The 15,454-nt window shown below is 44.2% G+C and overlaps 1 protein-coding gene across 6 annotated transcripts; it reads left to right on the top strand.

The window, feature by feature from the left end:
* Positions 1-17: 17 nt before the first annotated feature.
* On the top strand, positions 18-15,166 carry PIGP (phosphatidylinositol glycan anchor biosynthesis class P). Of its 6 annotated transcripts, none has more exons than XM_055313582.1 (6): positions 112-245; positions 1,103-1,206; positions 6,719-6,791; positions 7,340-7,458; positions 8,789-8,922; positions 12,431-15,138. In XM_055313582.1, the coding sequence occupies exons 2-5, from the start codon at positions 1,125-1,127 to the stop codon at positions 8,917-8,919; spliced, it is 405 nt and encodes a 134-aa protein (XP_055169557.1). In that variant the 5' UTR covers positions 112-245; positions 1,103-1,124; the 3' UTR covers positions 8,920-8,922; positions 12,431-15,138. The 6 variants fall into 6 exon arrangements, with proteins under 6 accessions (XP_055169563.1, XP_055169557.1, XP_055169558.1 ...); XM_055313583.1 differs by lacking the exon at positions 12,431-15,138 and adding an exon at positions 11,105-11,377; XM_055313588.1 differs by lacking the exon at positions 12,431-15,138 and having other exon boundaries at positions 18-245; positions 8,789-11,059.
* Positions 15,167-15,454: the final 288 nt, after the last annotated feature.

Genomic DNA, 15,454 nt, shown 5'->3' with positions numbered 1-15,454 from the left:
AGGCGCAGGCGCGCCGCCCCGCCCCCTCCGCGGCCGCGAGCCCGGCGATCCGGCGGACGAGGGTCGCGCTGCGCCTGCGCCTGCGCCGGGGTCGGGGGAGGGGGCGCCGCGGCCGCCCGGCCTTTCCTTCGGCTTTCCCCTCTCGCCCCCGCGGAGGCTCCTCGGAAGGCGCCTGCGCAGGGGACTGGGCGCGGAGGCGGCCGAGCTGTCGGGAGGGGCTTGCGTGGGCGCTTCCAACACCTCAGGTCGAGGGCCTGCCCCCCCCCACGTCTCTACCCTAGAATGAGAAACGGAAGCTCCCCCGGGGGGGCAGGACCGGTCCCCGCCCTGCTGTGACCTCTCTGCTGGGAGGCGAAGCCTGCGGGGCGGGAGCGGCGCGCGGCCCTCCCCTCCTCTCCCCTCCCCGACCTTCCCCTCCCCTCCTCTTCTCTCCTCCGCTCTCCCCTCCCCTCCTACCCTCTCCCCTCCCATCACCTCCTCCCCCCTCCCCTCCCGTCACCTCCTCTCCCCTCCTCTGCTCTCCTGTCCACTCCCCTCCTCTTCCCTCTCCTCCCCTTCTCTGCTCTCCTGTCCCCTCCCCTCCCGTCCCCTCCTCTGCTCTCCTGTCCCCCTCCCCTCCCGTCCCCTCCTCTCCCCTCCTGTTCCCTCCTCTACCCTCCCTTTCTCTCTCCTCCCCTCCTCTCCTGTTCCCTCTTCTGCTCTCCCCTCCCCTCCTCTCCCCTCTCCCATCCCCTCCCCTCCTCTCCCCTCCCTTTCTCTCTCCTCTCCTCCCCTCCCTTTCTCTCTCCTCTCCTCCTCTCCCTTCCCATCCCCTCCCCTCCTCTCCCTTCCCATCCCCTCCCCTCCTCTCCCCTCCCCATCCCCTCCCCTCCTCTCCCCTCCCCTCTGCCGCAGGGAGCGCGCGCCCGCCCAGTGTGGGGGGAGCGTGCGCGTGCACGGCCAGTCCGTGCTGGAGGTGTGCGTGCAGGGGGCTGCTTTAGGCTGGGGGGTGGGGGCGGGAAGCTGCGGAGGCTGTGCCCCTAGCAAAGCGATGAGGCTGCAACAGACCAATGTGAGGAGGGGGGAGTAAATCATTGATGATGGTTGTGTTTCCTTCCCACAGATTGTCTAAAGCCACAGGGAAAATGGTGGAAAATTCACCGTCGCCATTGCCAGAAAGAGCGATTTATGGCTTTGTTCTTTTCTTAAGCTCCCAATTTGGCTTCAGTAAGTACTTCCCTGATGGATGGCCAGTGCCTTTTTGTTCTTGTGTTCAACGGCAAGGATATTACTGCATTTGTTCTTAGAATGTGCACGTGATGACCTGTGATTCTTTTCTACTCCTCTGTCTCTTTTTTAAGAAAACCTGAAGGGAATTTGCACTTGGTGTTATTGATATGTCCGACACTAGCGTAAATAATCTCAATAAATATTTATACAGCACCAGACAGGATCGCAAAGTAGGTAATACCCGGTCCCTGTGGTCATAGTTTTCTGGACAAGACCAGTAAATCTACAATTAACAGTGTGAAAAGAGCCAAGGGAACCCAGTAGAGAGACCTGAAATCAGACTGGGAAATCAGGGTGAGGTTTCTCCCCAGCAATAAGAAGAAAGGTGTGGGAAGGTTTTGAATGACAGGTTTAGAGTGAGTAAGTTGGTGCAGGTGCAGCTTATGGGAGCCAGGAAGTGAAGAGAATTATAGGGCTGGAGAAGCTATGTGCACTTTACTTTGCTAGATCTGGCTTAGTTCTTGGAAAATCCTATTTTCCAATAAGGAAAACTGATGCTTACTGAGACAGTAATGTGCCCAGGTTCGCACAGCAGGCCCAAGGTCTCTCCTCTAAAGGATGTAGGAATTATAAGGAAAACAGGAGAAAGATTGAGTGTCCCCATCCAACTTTTTGGAATTTTGTGGAATACGAGGGAGGTGAGGGACTGTAGTATTTCTGAACTCTGACTTCATCAGTACAGCCAGCCATGCTGTTGGCAAGGGTAGTGTATGGACTAAAGAAGTTGTGACTTGAGTTCAAATCCTGACTCCTCCAGGGACTAGCTGTGTCACCCGGGACCATTTGTCTAAGCTCTTCAACCTTCAGATTCTTCATCTTAAAAGGGTGGTGATAAAATTCTGTAGGTTGCCGTTTAGTTTCATTGATTGTTTCCTTCCCTATAGAAGTAGAAGCTTTTCATCTTGATGACATCCCAATAGTTTATTTTGGCTTTTGTTTCCCTTGCCTCCGGAGACATACCTAGTAAGAAGTTGTTATGGCCCGCAACCAAAAATTAATGCTACAAATTCTTGAGTGCTTACTACTTGCCACTGTTATAGGCAAAGGAGGAGCAAAATATTCAAAAATTTCCTGCTCTCAGAGGGTTTTCATTCTAGTAGGGGGAGATAGCCAATGAACAAATTAAATAAGTAATACAAATAGGATGTCAGACGATAACATGTACCATGGGGAAAAATTAAGAAAGGAGGATAAGAAATGGGAGGAGGTTGCTGTTTTAAATACAGCAGTCTGGAAATGCCTCACTAAGAGATAAGATTTCAGCACAGACATGAAAAGTGGGAGTTAGCCATGGGGCAATCTGGGGAAAGAGTCACCCAGACAGCGAATAGCCAGTACAGAAGCCTTTAGAAGAGCATGCCTGTGGGTTCACGGAACAGGTGCAGGTCAGTGAGGTTGAAGCCTGAGAAAGTGAGGCAAAAGTAATAGGATAGAGAAGTCAGAGGCCATACCTGGCAATTATGATAAAACTAGGTAGTGGGTGCAGTAGGACTACACAATTCTCTGTACATTTAAATATTTACTGAATTAAAAACAAGGCAATTTTCTCAGGCTGCTCAGGCCACTATAACAAAATGTCATAGACTGGGAGGCTTAAACAGTAGACATTTATTTTTCAAGGTTCTGGAAGCTAGGAAGTACAAGATCAGGGTACCAGCAGGTTGGGTTCTTGGTGAAGGCCCTCTTCCTGGCTTGCAGACAGCCACCTTCTTGCTGTGTCCTTACAGAGTGGAGGGAGAGTGAACAGAAGCCCTGGTCTCTTATTTTCCTTTAACGGCACTAATCCCATTATGGGACACCACCCTCGTGATTTTGGGAAGTAGTTAGGTTTAGGGATTGGAGCTTCAATGTATGAATTTGGGGAACATGAACACATCCAGTCCCTAACAGTAATTACGGATTTTGATGATAACATTGAAGGAAATAAAGGGAAATGATAGGGAGTAAAGAGAGTGTGGTGGATGGGACACAATTGGAATAGCAAGTGAGGGGGAACACCTCATTTAAGAAGGTGATAGTTGACTAAGACATGATGGAAGAGAAGGAGCCATCCATTAAAAGAGTGAAAGGAAGAACATTCCAGGCAGACAGTCTCAATGGCCTTGAGACATTGTCTGGAGCTGGTGCATGGGGCACCAAGACTGGACATTGGAGAGGTGGGCAGGACATTTAAGTTCTTGCAAGCCCTGGCAAGGAGTTTGGATTTTATTCTAAAGGTATCTAATTTATTTTAAGAGTTTGAGCAGACAAGCAGTCTGGTCGGATTTATATTTCTGGAAGATCACTTATTGCTGTGTAGAGGAGTGCTCAGGTACTCTGTGTCCTCAGGCTTGATTTTTTTTTTTTTTTTTGAAAGAGAGAACAGAGAATCTTAAGCAGGCTCCTCACCCAGCATGAAGCTGATCCCACCATCCTGAGGTCACGACCCGAGCCAAAATCAAGAGTCAGATGCTTAACCAGCTAAGCCACGCAGGTGCCCCATGGCTTGAAGTTTCTAGACATCCACTCTAAAAACCTAGGAGTTGTTCTTCACGTACACTTTTTCTTCTCGTAACTCATCCGCTTCTGCCATATCTGGTGGGGCTTCTTACTGCCTCTGCTCTTCCACAGATCCATCCTGCACACAATCATCACAGCTCTCGGGATGCCTGGGTGGCTCAGTGGTTTACCATCTGCTTTCAGCTCAGGTCATGGTCCCCGGGGTCCCGGGATTGAGTCCCATGTCGGGCTCCCTGCATGGGGCCTGCTTCTCCCTCTGCCTGTGTCTCTGCCTCTCATGAATAAATAAAATCTTAAAAAAAAATTATTACAGCGCTCTCTCTGGATCATGGCAGGAAACACCATTTTCTCCTGTTTACTTTCTTCCTCATCAGTAGACCCCAACCATATACCTTTTTAATCTGGCTGATCCCCTGACTCCTCTGCTTAAAACCCCTGGTTGGGGTATGAATAGTCATTTCTCTTTGTAGTTTTTATATCTTTAAAGTTTAAAGCAGACAAAATATCCAGTTCACTCCATTGCTTACAGCATAAAGTCCAAGTTCCTTGTACAATATATTTCATGATCTGGGACCTGTTCACATTCCCATCTTTATTTCTCAGCACTCAGAGCCTTACACTTTATGCCGCATTCACTCTAAATGGCTTAAAGTTTCCCCAAGATGCATCATACTCCTCCTCACTTGCGTGTTTTTACTAATGCTCTTGCTATGCCTGAAAGTATAGTATGAACACACTGCTTAGGTTCACATTCCAGTGCAGTAACTTTTAGCTGGGAGATCTGAAGCAAGTTGCTGAAATTCCCTGTGCCTTGATTTTTTTCATTAATGGATTAGGGATAATAATACCGTGCACCCTAGAGAGTTTGGAAAGGGTCAAATGAGCTAAGGCATGGGAAGTTCTTACCATCACATTTGACTCATTTCTGTCCTACACACTAGTTTGTGAGAATTGGGACTCTCTTATTTCTATATAGCCTTGACTTTTACATAGTGCCTGGCATAGAGTAGATGTTGAATAAATGTTCATTCAGTCAATTAAGTAAAGTCAGTCACTTCCATTTATGATTTTAGGTTATGCTTCCCTACTCTTTGTATTTCATTCATCTTAAAAGCTATCACAAGCTGCAACCCTGTCCCATGCCACCTTTTCTCTCTACTATCTAATCACACCAATTCCCTCACCAGATCCCTTGTGTTCTCTCTGTGGATCATGGCAGGGATCACCGTTTTCATGTATTTCCTTCCTTCCTTATCTTCAGGCCCCAGATGTATACATTTTTAACCTGGCTAATCCCCTACTGATTATTTAGGCCCTGGTTTAGTCATTTCCTCCAGGAAACCATTAACATCACCTCTATCAGCACTAGTGTGTGAGCTAGGTCTTTTTTTTTTTTTTTTAAGATTTTATTTATTTATTTATTCATGAGAGACACACACAAAGAGAGGCAGAGACACCGGCAGAGGGAGAAGCAGGCTCCATGCAGGGAGCCCGACGTGGGACTCGATCCCGGGTCTCCAGGATCCCACCCTGGGCTGAAGGCGGCACTAAACCGCTGAGCCACCCAAGCTGCTCGGCTAAGGTCCTTCTTATGTGCTCTTTTATCACCGTTTATTACGCATTAGCACTTACCACAATGTGGTGAAAATACCAATTTACTCGTCTCTATTCCCTCCCCTAGATTTTAAGCTCAGGAAGGGCAGAGCCATGTCTTTTGGGTTCAGCGTTGTCTCTAATGCTCCCGATGTAGAATATGACTCCTTCAACATCATTGATATGGATAGTTTGAAATTTGTCTCTGCCCCTTACCTTGGGCAGATGCCGTGACATTTCTGAGATTTCATTTCATCTGTAAAAATGGCAAAAATGGCATACATATCCTAGGATTGTTTTAAGGATTGAATTAAATAATGCGTGTGAAATGCTTTGAAGTGTGCTTAGCCCACAGTGAGTGCTTGGGGGTTAGCTGTTGTTTTTACGTATTTACACCAATAAAAGGTGTCACAAAGACTGGGCTTGAGGGAAATAAGATTATATTCTGTAAGATGAGGTGGATTGGAACAACGGTAGATTATTTATTTATTTATTTATTTATTTATTTATTTATAGCCAATTGCTAGGTGCTACAAGTAACACAACAATTGCTATGACGTGATTTCTGCCCTTAAATTGCTTAACATACAATGTGAGAGTTAAGACATGTTTTAAAAGAAAGACTAATGGGGGACACCTGGTGACTCAGTGGTTGAGCGTCTGCCTTTGGCTCAGGGCATGATCCTGGAGTCCTGGGATTGAGTCCCACATCGGGCTCCCTACATAGAGCCTGCCTCTCCCTCTGCCTGTGTCTCTGCCTCTCTCTCTCTCTCTCTCTCTCTCTCTCTCTGTCTCTCTGTCTCTCTGTCTCTCTGTCTCTCATGAATAAATAAATAAAATCTTTAAAAAAGAAAGAAAAGACTAATGGGAAACTGAGTTGTTTAATGGGCGCAGAGTTTTGGATTTGCAAGATGGTGATATTTTAGGCGTCCGTTTCACAGCAAGGCAAAACATACCACTTTATCACAGATATTATAAGAATGATGTAAGTAAGGAGCTAGGAGACTGAAAGGAAAGAAAATTCATTTCTGAGGTTATCAGGAAACCTTCAAAAAGGTTTTTGGTTTTTGTTAAAGATTCATTTATTTTAGAGAAAGAGCAAGAGAGCATGTGTGAGTGAGAGGGCCAGAGGGAGAGGAAGAGAGAGAATCATGAGTAGACTCTGGTGAGCACAGAATCTGATGGGGGCTCCATCCCACAACCCTGAGATCATGACCTGAACCAAAATCAAGAATTAGATGCTTAACTGACTGAGCCACCAGGCACCCCAGGAGCTTACTGTTTTATCTGAACCTTGATAAATTAGATGCCTGCCTTACTGACTTCTCTTTATTCTTGTGTTTGTTCCTTTCTGCAGTACTATATCTCGTGTGGGCTTTTATTCCTGAATCTTGGCTAAACTCCTTAGGCTTAACCTATTGGCCTCAAAAGTAAGTTTAATGTTTTTCTTAAATAAATATATATTAATCCTGTTTTTAAGGATCATAATTTTTCCTTATGACTACCCTAATTTTAAATATTTATTCTTTTAAGATCCACAAATAGCCGTATAGAAGTGTAAAGCTTTCAAAGGTCATTATCTATACACCTCTAATTCAAGATAGTGAGGTGAACACACATCATTTTCTCCATTTCCTCCCAACATCTTGCTAAGATAACACTATAGAAGGAAAATATTTAAGATATAAACCTACAGGAACACATAATGGGATAGCAGATAAGTATCAAAAGAATTCAAGGAAATGGATTGCAGACAGGTGAGAGGTAACTGACTGAGTTCCCACTTTTTCCATGGTGCTGTGGTAGAGAATGATATAGGACTGCAGCTTTTCATTACAGACTTTGTAGAACAATTTGACTATTTTATATACATGTATTACCTTAAAAAAATCAAATTTAAAAAGCATTTTAACTTGGTGATGGACTCTTGAGAATGATGACTTTTTAGACAGTTACCTACTTTAATATTCTTTTGCAGATATTGGGCAGTTGCATTGCCTGTCTACCTCCTCATTATTATATTAATTGGTTATGTACTCTTATTTGGAATAAACATGATGAGTACCTCTCCACTCAACTCCATTCATACAATCACAGGTAAATAAATGAATATCAAAGGGAGCTGCTGGGGAGGGGGCCGGGGAGGGAAGAGCAAGGTATTAGCAGTTTTATCAAGAAAAGCAACCAAGAATAGACTGCAGTAGGTAATACACATCACCACAGTAAAAAGAACCCAGGAGAAATAAATACAAAGTTATACCAGAGGAAATGTTTATGTGGCAGAAATAAATTCTGATGAATATGCTATTTACAGCAGCAGTCACCAGGTATATTTTTCCATAAAGACCACAAGTATATATGTTCCTTAGCAACTGTGCCTGAGAAAAATATTTCATCCTAAATGGGCAGTGTTGATCAAAGAATAGCAAATAGGTCCATGCAGACCTTATGCAATAGAAGGATACGAGAGTGTGCATGTTTCTCAGGATCTTTGTATACACCTGACCCCAATGATGGTAGATAGAAAAGCCACAGTGTGTTTTTGGAGGGTTTTTTTTTTTTAATTCCCCTAAGTCTAAAGATTAAAATAAATAACTGACCTTGCTTAGATTCTAGGAAGTAAAGGGGGTTTTTTTTGGAAGTGAAATGTTTCTAAGTTGCTTGGTGTGGTTTTGTTTTTTTTCTTTTTTTTTTTTTTTAACTTTTCAAAACCTTTTTTTCATCAGCCTATACAATGTATTTTGAAAACCAGTTATAGTATTTTTAGACTTCTTTCTGGTAAGCTAGTGTATTCCCTGCATTCTCGCCTAGAATTACAGCAAATAGACAATTTGTGCAAAGAGGGGACATTGTTAAGTTTGCACAAATGTACCAAATGATTTAATAATGTGGGGGTATTGGGTTAAATATATTTTCTAAGCCTGGGTATAATTCTGTCCCTATGAGAAATGTGCAGATGGGACTTTATTTTTTTTTTTAAGATTTATTTATTTATTTATGATAGAGAAAGAGAGAGAGAGAGAGAGGCAGAGACACAGGAGGAGGGAGAAGCAGGCTCCATGCCGGGAGCCTGACGTGGGACTCCATCCCGAGACTCCAGGATCCCGCCCTGGGCCAAAGGCAGGCACTAAACCGCTGAGCCACCCAGGGATCCCCACAGATGGGACTTTAATCATCATTGTGTAGATGAATGAAATATTAATTTCTCAAACTAGTTAGAGATGCAGAAAGTACTTTCCTGATTTTCATTCTAATTGGGACATTTCTTCTAAAGAGAGAATTTAAGTAGCCTTTTAATTATGTTCAACATGGTATTTGTTATTATGCAGATGTTAGCCTAGTAAACTATGTGGTGGATCTCCATAAGGCACAGAAAGAATAGAAGAACTTGCTTGGGTAAACAGAACTTTTTGTCCTCTTCTTACAGATAACTATGCTAAAAATCAACAGCAGAAGAAATATCAAGAAGAGGCCATCCCAGCATTAAGGGATATTCCTATTAGTGAAGTAAACCAGATGTTCTTCCTTGCAACCAAAGAACATTATGCCAAAAACTAAATTGTATGTAGACTCACACTACACGCATTTAAGTTTTTGATGTAATGATTTTAACCATAATTATTTTGATTCTTACACACCATATTGAAATGTTAAAAACGGGATCCCTGGGTGGCGCAGCGGTTTAGTGCCTGCCTTTGGCCCAGGGCGCGATCCTGGAGACCCGGGATCGAATCCCACGTTGGGCTCCTGGTGCATGGAGCCTGCTTCTCCCTCTGCCTATGTCTCTGCTTCTCTCTCTCTCTCTCTCTCTCTCTCTCTCTCTCTCCTCTCTCTCTCTCTCTATCATAAATAAATAAAAATTTTAAAAAAAAGTAAATTGCTTCTTTTAAACCAATTTTTAAAATATTAGTTATTAATGAACAGAATAAATAAAATACTGCATTACCATATAGCAGACTTTTTAAAAAATAAATATCAGTAAAAGCAAGAAGTCCCTCCAGAGAAGCGTTCATGTTGCAATTTTTAAATGGCAATTATGTCCTTCCTACTGTTTTTTCTTAAAGGCCTAGAATTCAAACTCTTAGATTTGGGAGAAGGGTACGTTTAATTTGTGTGTTCTTGCCATCAGATTTGCGTCTCAGAATCATTTGTTGAGTACTTAGCACATACCAGGTATTTTTCTAATTGTAGCAATGTTAAGATTCTTTCTGAAAGTGCTTACGTATTTTTTTTTGTTTTGTTTTTGTTTTTTAAAGATTTTATTTGTTTATTCATGAAAGACACAGGGAGAGAGGCAGAGACACAGGCAGAGGGAGAAGCAGGCTCCATGCAATGAACCCTGTGTGGGACTCGACCTCAGAACCCTGGGATCACTACCTGAGCCAAACATGAATGAATATCACACACATATGTTAGGGGGAAAAAATAGTCATAAAAGAATATATACTGTATGATTCCATTTATATGAAACTCGAAAGCAGGAGAAACTAACCTTTGGTGATAAATACACAATAGCAGTATTTACCAGGAAAGGCATGAGGGAACCTGCTGAGAGGTTAGTCTTGATCTGGGTTGTAGTTACTTGCCTATAACAGAAGCATAGCATCAATATCATGTAACTAGTGCTTTTTAACATTGAATTATATTTGGCATACAATATTATATTAATTTCAGGTGTATAAGGTAGCAGTTTGATATTTTTATGCATTACAAAAATGTTCACCACAACAGGATTAGTTCTCATCCGTCACCATGTAAAGGTATTACAGTATTATTGACTGTGACAGAGAGCAGCTGTTTCTTTGGAAGAATGAATAGTTAGCAGAGCAGTCCTCCCACCTTTGTGAGACTCTTGCCCAGTTCAGAATCATCCTTTTGTATTCCCCTCAGGCCAGTGATAGGCCTAAGAAGGTTTTGAAAGGGGTCAGAAAAGGCCCTTAATTAACTCCAGTATCCCACCCACCTCAAGCCTCCTATTAACTTTTCATTGTTTCCCAACGACATTGTTTTTATAGCTCACAAGAGATTATGTCCATGTTTCTCAAATTATGGGATTCGATTCTTTCCAGGGCCTTGGTCAGTTTAGTGCAACGATTCTCACTATTTTTAAAAAAATCTCAGGACTCCTTTGTACTCAGAGTGTTTCCAAAGAGCTTTCATATATGTGGATATACGTAGACTAAAATAGGAATTTTAAAAATACTTGTTTGTAAATAATAAACCCATTACATTTTGATATATTTAAATAACATTTTATGAAAAATAACTATATTTCCTAAAATTTAGCTAGGCGAGTAGCATTATTTTACAATTTTGCAAATCTCTTTAAATGTCTGCCTTAATGGAAGACAGCTGGGTTCTCCTATCTGCTTCTGTATTCAATCCATTCCAATAGCGCATGTCACAAAGCCTCTGGAAAACCACTGCACGTTCGTGAGAGAATGAGAGCGGAAAAGAGAAATAGCACCTTAATGGTTTTATGAAATTGGTTTTGACCTCACAGACCCCCTGAAACAGAGTCTCCAGACTTCGCTTTGAGAACCGCCGCTTAGTGGGCCTCAACTAGAGAAAGAAGGAGTGAGTGAGTGATGAGAGTGTGTGTGTGTGTGTGTGTGTGTATGTATGAACTAGCGTAGGATACAGTATTGTACTTGGTACGGATAAATATCTTGATTGAAGACCTGGCCACGTCAGATCCTTTCTAGTCCACCCCTTACTCCAGCTACTGATGCCCTTTGATCAGGTCAGCACAGGTGCCACTCAGCAGTGCACCCTGGAGAAAGGCGGCTCAACACCCAAAGGACCCCATGGAGCTCTCTGTGGCAGGCATCCATCCCCCATCAAAGCAGTTGTGAGCTTCATTTTCGTCAGCTCCGGAAGGTCTTGGGAGACTGAGCTGCAGTCACCATGGCAACGGTGACCTCAGCAATGCATGCCTGTATTGGCTCTTCAGTTTTGCTCCCTTGCTGCCCACTCCTCCCCAGTGTCACTTCCCAAATAAACTGCCCACACACAAGCTTTTGTCATAGGCTCTGCTTTCATGGGAAACCCAGCTGAGATGTTTTTATTTTGTAAAAAACTGCTTCAGTTACAGGGCCAGGATATGTAATGCATTTCCCTGCTGCATATTGTAATTAAGAAAAATGTTTGAAAAAAACACTGTTTTACAATAAGCCCAAGTAATAGTATAAAATACCCCCAAAATGTATGCAGTATAAACATTTTCCAGTCTTAAGAAAACCCCCTCCAGTAATTAGATTCTCAATAAGAATTTCATTATGGAAGTCCAAATATGAAACCACCTTAATGATAAGCCAAGAGAATTCAAATCCAAAATCCTTCCCACCCTAATTTCTTGATTTTCCCTGTTTGAGCAGGATCTCAGTCAGGAGCCTAGGTTTTCCCCAGAAGCTGATGCCTAGGGTCTCATTTGAATAGGTGTCACTTCTTCAGCAAACTGATCCAACCCCAAACTTCTATGTCCCACTTTCTCAGGGAGTCAGTGGGACAACCAATATATAATACCAGCCCCATACCCACAGAACTTAGAAAACCTGAATAAATCCAGGGCTGGCACAGTTGTCCCAAACCCAGTACATTGGACAATAGAGATCCCCCTCCTAGCCAGTCACTACAGTGCAGCCTGGATGGGATGTGGGGAAGGGGAGGCGGAAAAGAAGGGGCTCTTCTTGATTTGTCTTCCCAAGGTGCAGGTCAGGCTGTGGCAGTTGTCAAGATCTTCTCATTTAGCGTAAAACTCCGTTTGGTTAATTGTGGTACTACTTTGGAACAGGCAGAAATTTACTTATCCCTAGGAGCACCTGGGTGGCTCAATCAGTTAAGCATCTGACTCTTGATTTCGATTCAGGTTATGAGATGGAGCCTTGCAATAGGCTCCGCTGGGCATGGGTGGGGGCTGCTTAAGATTCTCCATCCCCCTCCCCTGCTCATTCTTGCTCGCTCAATCGCCCTCTCAAAAGAAATTTACTCATCCTTTTCTAATTGTTCTAGACACAACCAAAGTTCATTTTTCAAAAAACACTATTTTTTTTTTTTTTTCAAAAAATAGCCACCAAATCAGAATGGAGCCACATAGAGCCAGTGGATATCTCAGTGGTCACCTGTGTGGACTTATGACCAACAACCAACTCTTCTCTGCTGGAAATACAATAGAGATCTCAGGAACCAAAGGAGCCACGGAGTTCGAAGTGATGACCTTATTGAAAATCAGTGAAAATTCTTGAGCAGAGGCATTTGTGGGCTGAGATTTTATATCTTTCACATGGGCCAGGAGAAAAACTCTCTCCAATAATTTAATACCTGTCTCAGGCTATTTCTGCAAATCCAGTGTTGAAGCTCTGCTTGTATAGGTCACAGTCATAGAAAGCCATATGGCCAGAGCAGGATGACGCCAGCCAGAGCCTCAGAGTGACTCAAATGTCACTCTCCAATCTCACCATGGTTGGCCAGGCTGGCTCACTTGCGTTATAAAGCCTGTTTACATGGCCCCTGCGTATTACAAACAGCTGTGAGTCAGTCTGCACCAGCTGCTGCGGCGGCTTCAAGAGGCCCCATCCTGCCCTCTGACACTGGTTTCCAGGACCCCCTCTTTTGACTGTTCTCAATGAACCACGGGGTGGCATGCGCTGGAGTAAGCATAGCCACCCCTCACCACTATCCCATGAAGGACAAGCACCCAACAGGAATTAAAGTTCAGTGTCCACTTTATCATTGATGGGGCCAGATGGTCAAGTGCTGCATAAAAATGAAGCCAAAACCAAACTTTCTTCCTTAAGTCAGATGTGAGGAGGGCTGGGCCTGCAGCTCTAGACTTGTCCCAGCCATCTGCATGCACCAGAGACCATGGAGGGCTGCCACCTGGGTGGTCCTGGCAAATAGCAGACATCCCACTAGTTGCCATTTCTCACCCATCTTCTCACCCATTGGATAAGTCACACCCCCTCCCCGTTGAGTGTTAAGGAGTGTGGGATAGAGTGCAGGAGTGTGTTCCCTAATCCTTCCCCAGGAAGGCAGAATGGTTTTAGTCACTGAGGCAGAAATATGAGGAGAAAGACCATGGTTTCCTACACAGGACATTTAGGTTGTCTCCTGTTTTCCCCTATTATAAACAACTTCTTTGTGGATAAGCTTTGTGAAGTTGTGTCCTTGGGCTAGGTTCTTGATGTTGGATTTGTTACAGGGTCAAAGGGCTTGAACATTTTTAAGATACTTAATATGGGATCCCTGGGTGGCGCAGCGGTTTGGTGCCTGCCTTTGGCCCGGGGCACGATCCTGCAGACCCGGGATCGAATCCCACATCGGGCTCCCGGTGCATGGAGCCTGCTTCTCCCTCTGCCTGTGTCTCTGCCTCTCTCTCTCTCTCTGTGACTATCATAAAAAAATAAAAAAATAAAATTAAGATACTTAATATATAATAGACTGATCTCCAAAAAGGTGGTATCTATAAACACGATCCCTGCAGTTCACTAACATTAATCTGGTGTGATGGTTAATTTTATGCATCAACTTGACTGGGCTAAAAGAAGCCCAGGCAACTGGTAAAACAGTATTTCTGAATGAGTCTGTGAAAGTGTTTCCAGAAGAGATTAGCATTTGAATCAGACTGGGTAAATTAGACCTACCCTCTCCAGTGTGGGTGGGCATCCAATCCTTTGAGGACCCAGAATAGAACTAAAAAGTGGAGGAAGGGTGGATTCTCTCTCTCTCTTGAGCTGGGACATCCGTCTTCTCTCCTTGGACCTCAGAACTCCTGGTTCTCAGACCTTCAGATTTGGACTGAATTATACAACAGGCTTTCCTGGTTCTCCAGCTCATGGATGGCAGATGGTGGCTTATGGCAGGCCCCATAATTACATAAGCCAACTCTTCTGTATAAGCAAATCTCTTCTGTATCTATGTGTATTGCTGTTGGTTCTGTTTCTCTGGAAAGCCATGACTAACACTGGCCATGAAGTGCTCCTCGCTTCTGGAGTATATGCAATGCCACCATGTTCCACTTTTCCAAATCTTACTAAGTATGTTTTGATTTCTCACTGTCCACTGTTGATAGGAATTTCATAATCATTCATTCAGGGATGAGGGGGAGGGGGCCTTCCTCACTCTTCCTTGGGCTGTGTATGCTTATGCTAGCCAAGAACAAGCATTTCATCTGTCATGCTTGTTAGCTCTCTGCCACTGTGCCTTTCCCAGACCTCTTGCCACACCTCCTCCTTGCTCTGATCACAGACTGCCTTGGGCTCGTGAGGCTCATGCTCGGGGTCCACAGACCGCCTGCTGACCACACCTACTCAAGGCCCCCCTCTCCCAGACCTCTGTCCCTCTGTCCCTGTCTCGGGACACCCAGGCATCAGTGCTGGGGTGGGCACCCAACCCAACAGACGGGCTTTGGCATCCCCTGGTGTTCCATCTCTCAGCCTTCTCTGAAGTGGTTCCCCACTTTCAATGAGGTACATGATGACCTGGAATAAAGCTCGCTTTCCCTTGCAGCAGGACACTGTGACCTCAGTTTTTTTTCTGGGCAGTACATTGGACGGAAGGGGAAGGAAGGACACTTTTGTAAAGCGTCTTTCAAGGAAGAGTCATGCCCTGCTTTGGCCCTCCTCATTTCGCTCGCTGCCTGGGTGTAGATTTAATGAGTGGACATCAAGGTGCCCCTTAGACTGTGAAGTGACCTTAAGAATAGAAACCACACAGCAGCAGAGCAAAAAGATTGTAAGAGCCCAAATCCTGACATCCTACCGGCCCTGGATGGCTTACCTCTGGACTTGGCCAGAGAAATGTCCTTCTATCTTGCTTCAGCCACCGTATTTTGGGTTGTCCAATCATAGCCAAATCTAAGCCTAACAATAAAATACAGTTCTCTACAGCGTTCAGGCACAAAGCCATCATCTTTGTCCTGCTGATTGCCAGAACGGTCGTGGATGTCTAATTTCAACCTTGAAGTGGCAAAAATCACCTGAGGAGCTGTTAAAATGCAGGTTCCCAGCTCTAGTAAGTCTGGAAGGTCCTGGAATCTGCCCTATTAACAAACCTCCTTGGAGATTCTGCTGGAAATAGGCCATGGACTGCATAT

The sequence above is a fragment of the Nyctereutes procyonoides genome, unplaced genomic scaffold (genome assembly GCF_905146905.1).
Source record: "Nyctereutes procyonoides isolate TBG_1078 unplaced genomic scaffold, NYPRO_anot_genome, whole genome shotgun sequence".
Lineage (NCBI taxonomy): Eukaryota > Metazoa > Chordata > Mammalia > Carnivora > Canidae > Nyctereutes > Nyctereutes procyonoides.
This window is presented reverse-complemented; position numbering and strand designations above follow the sequence as displayed.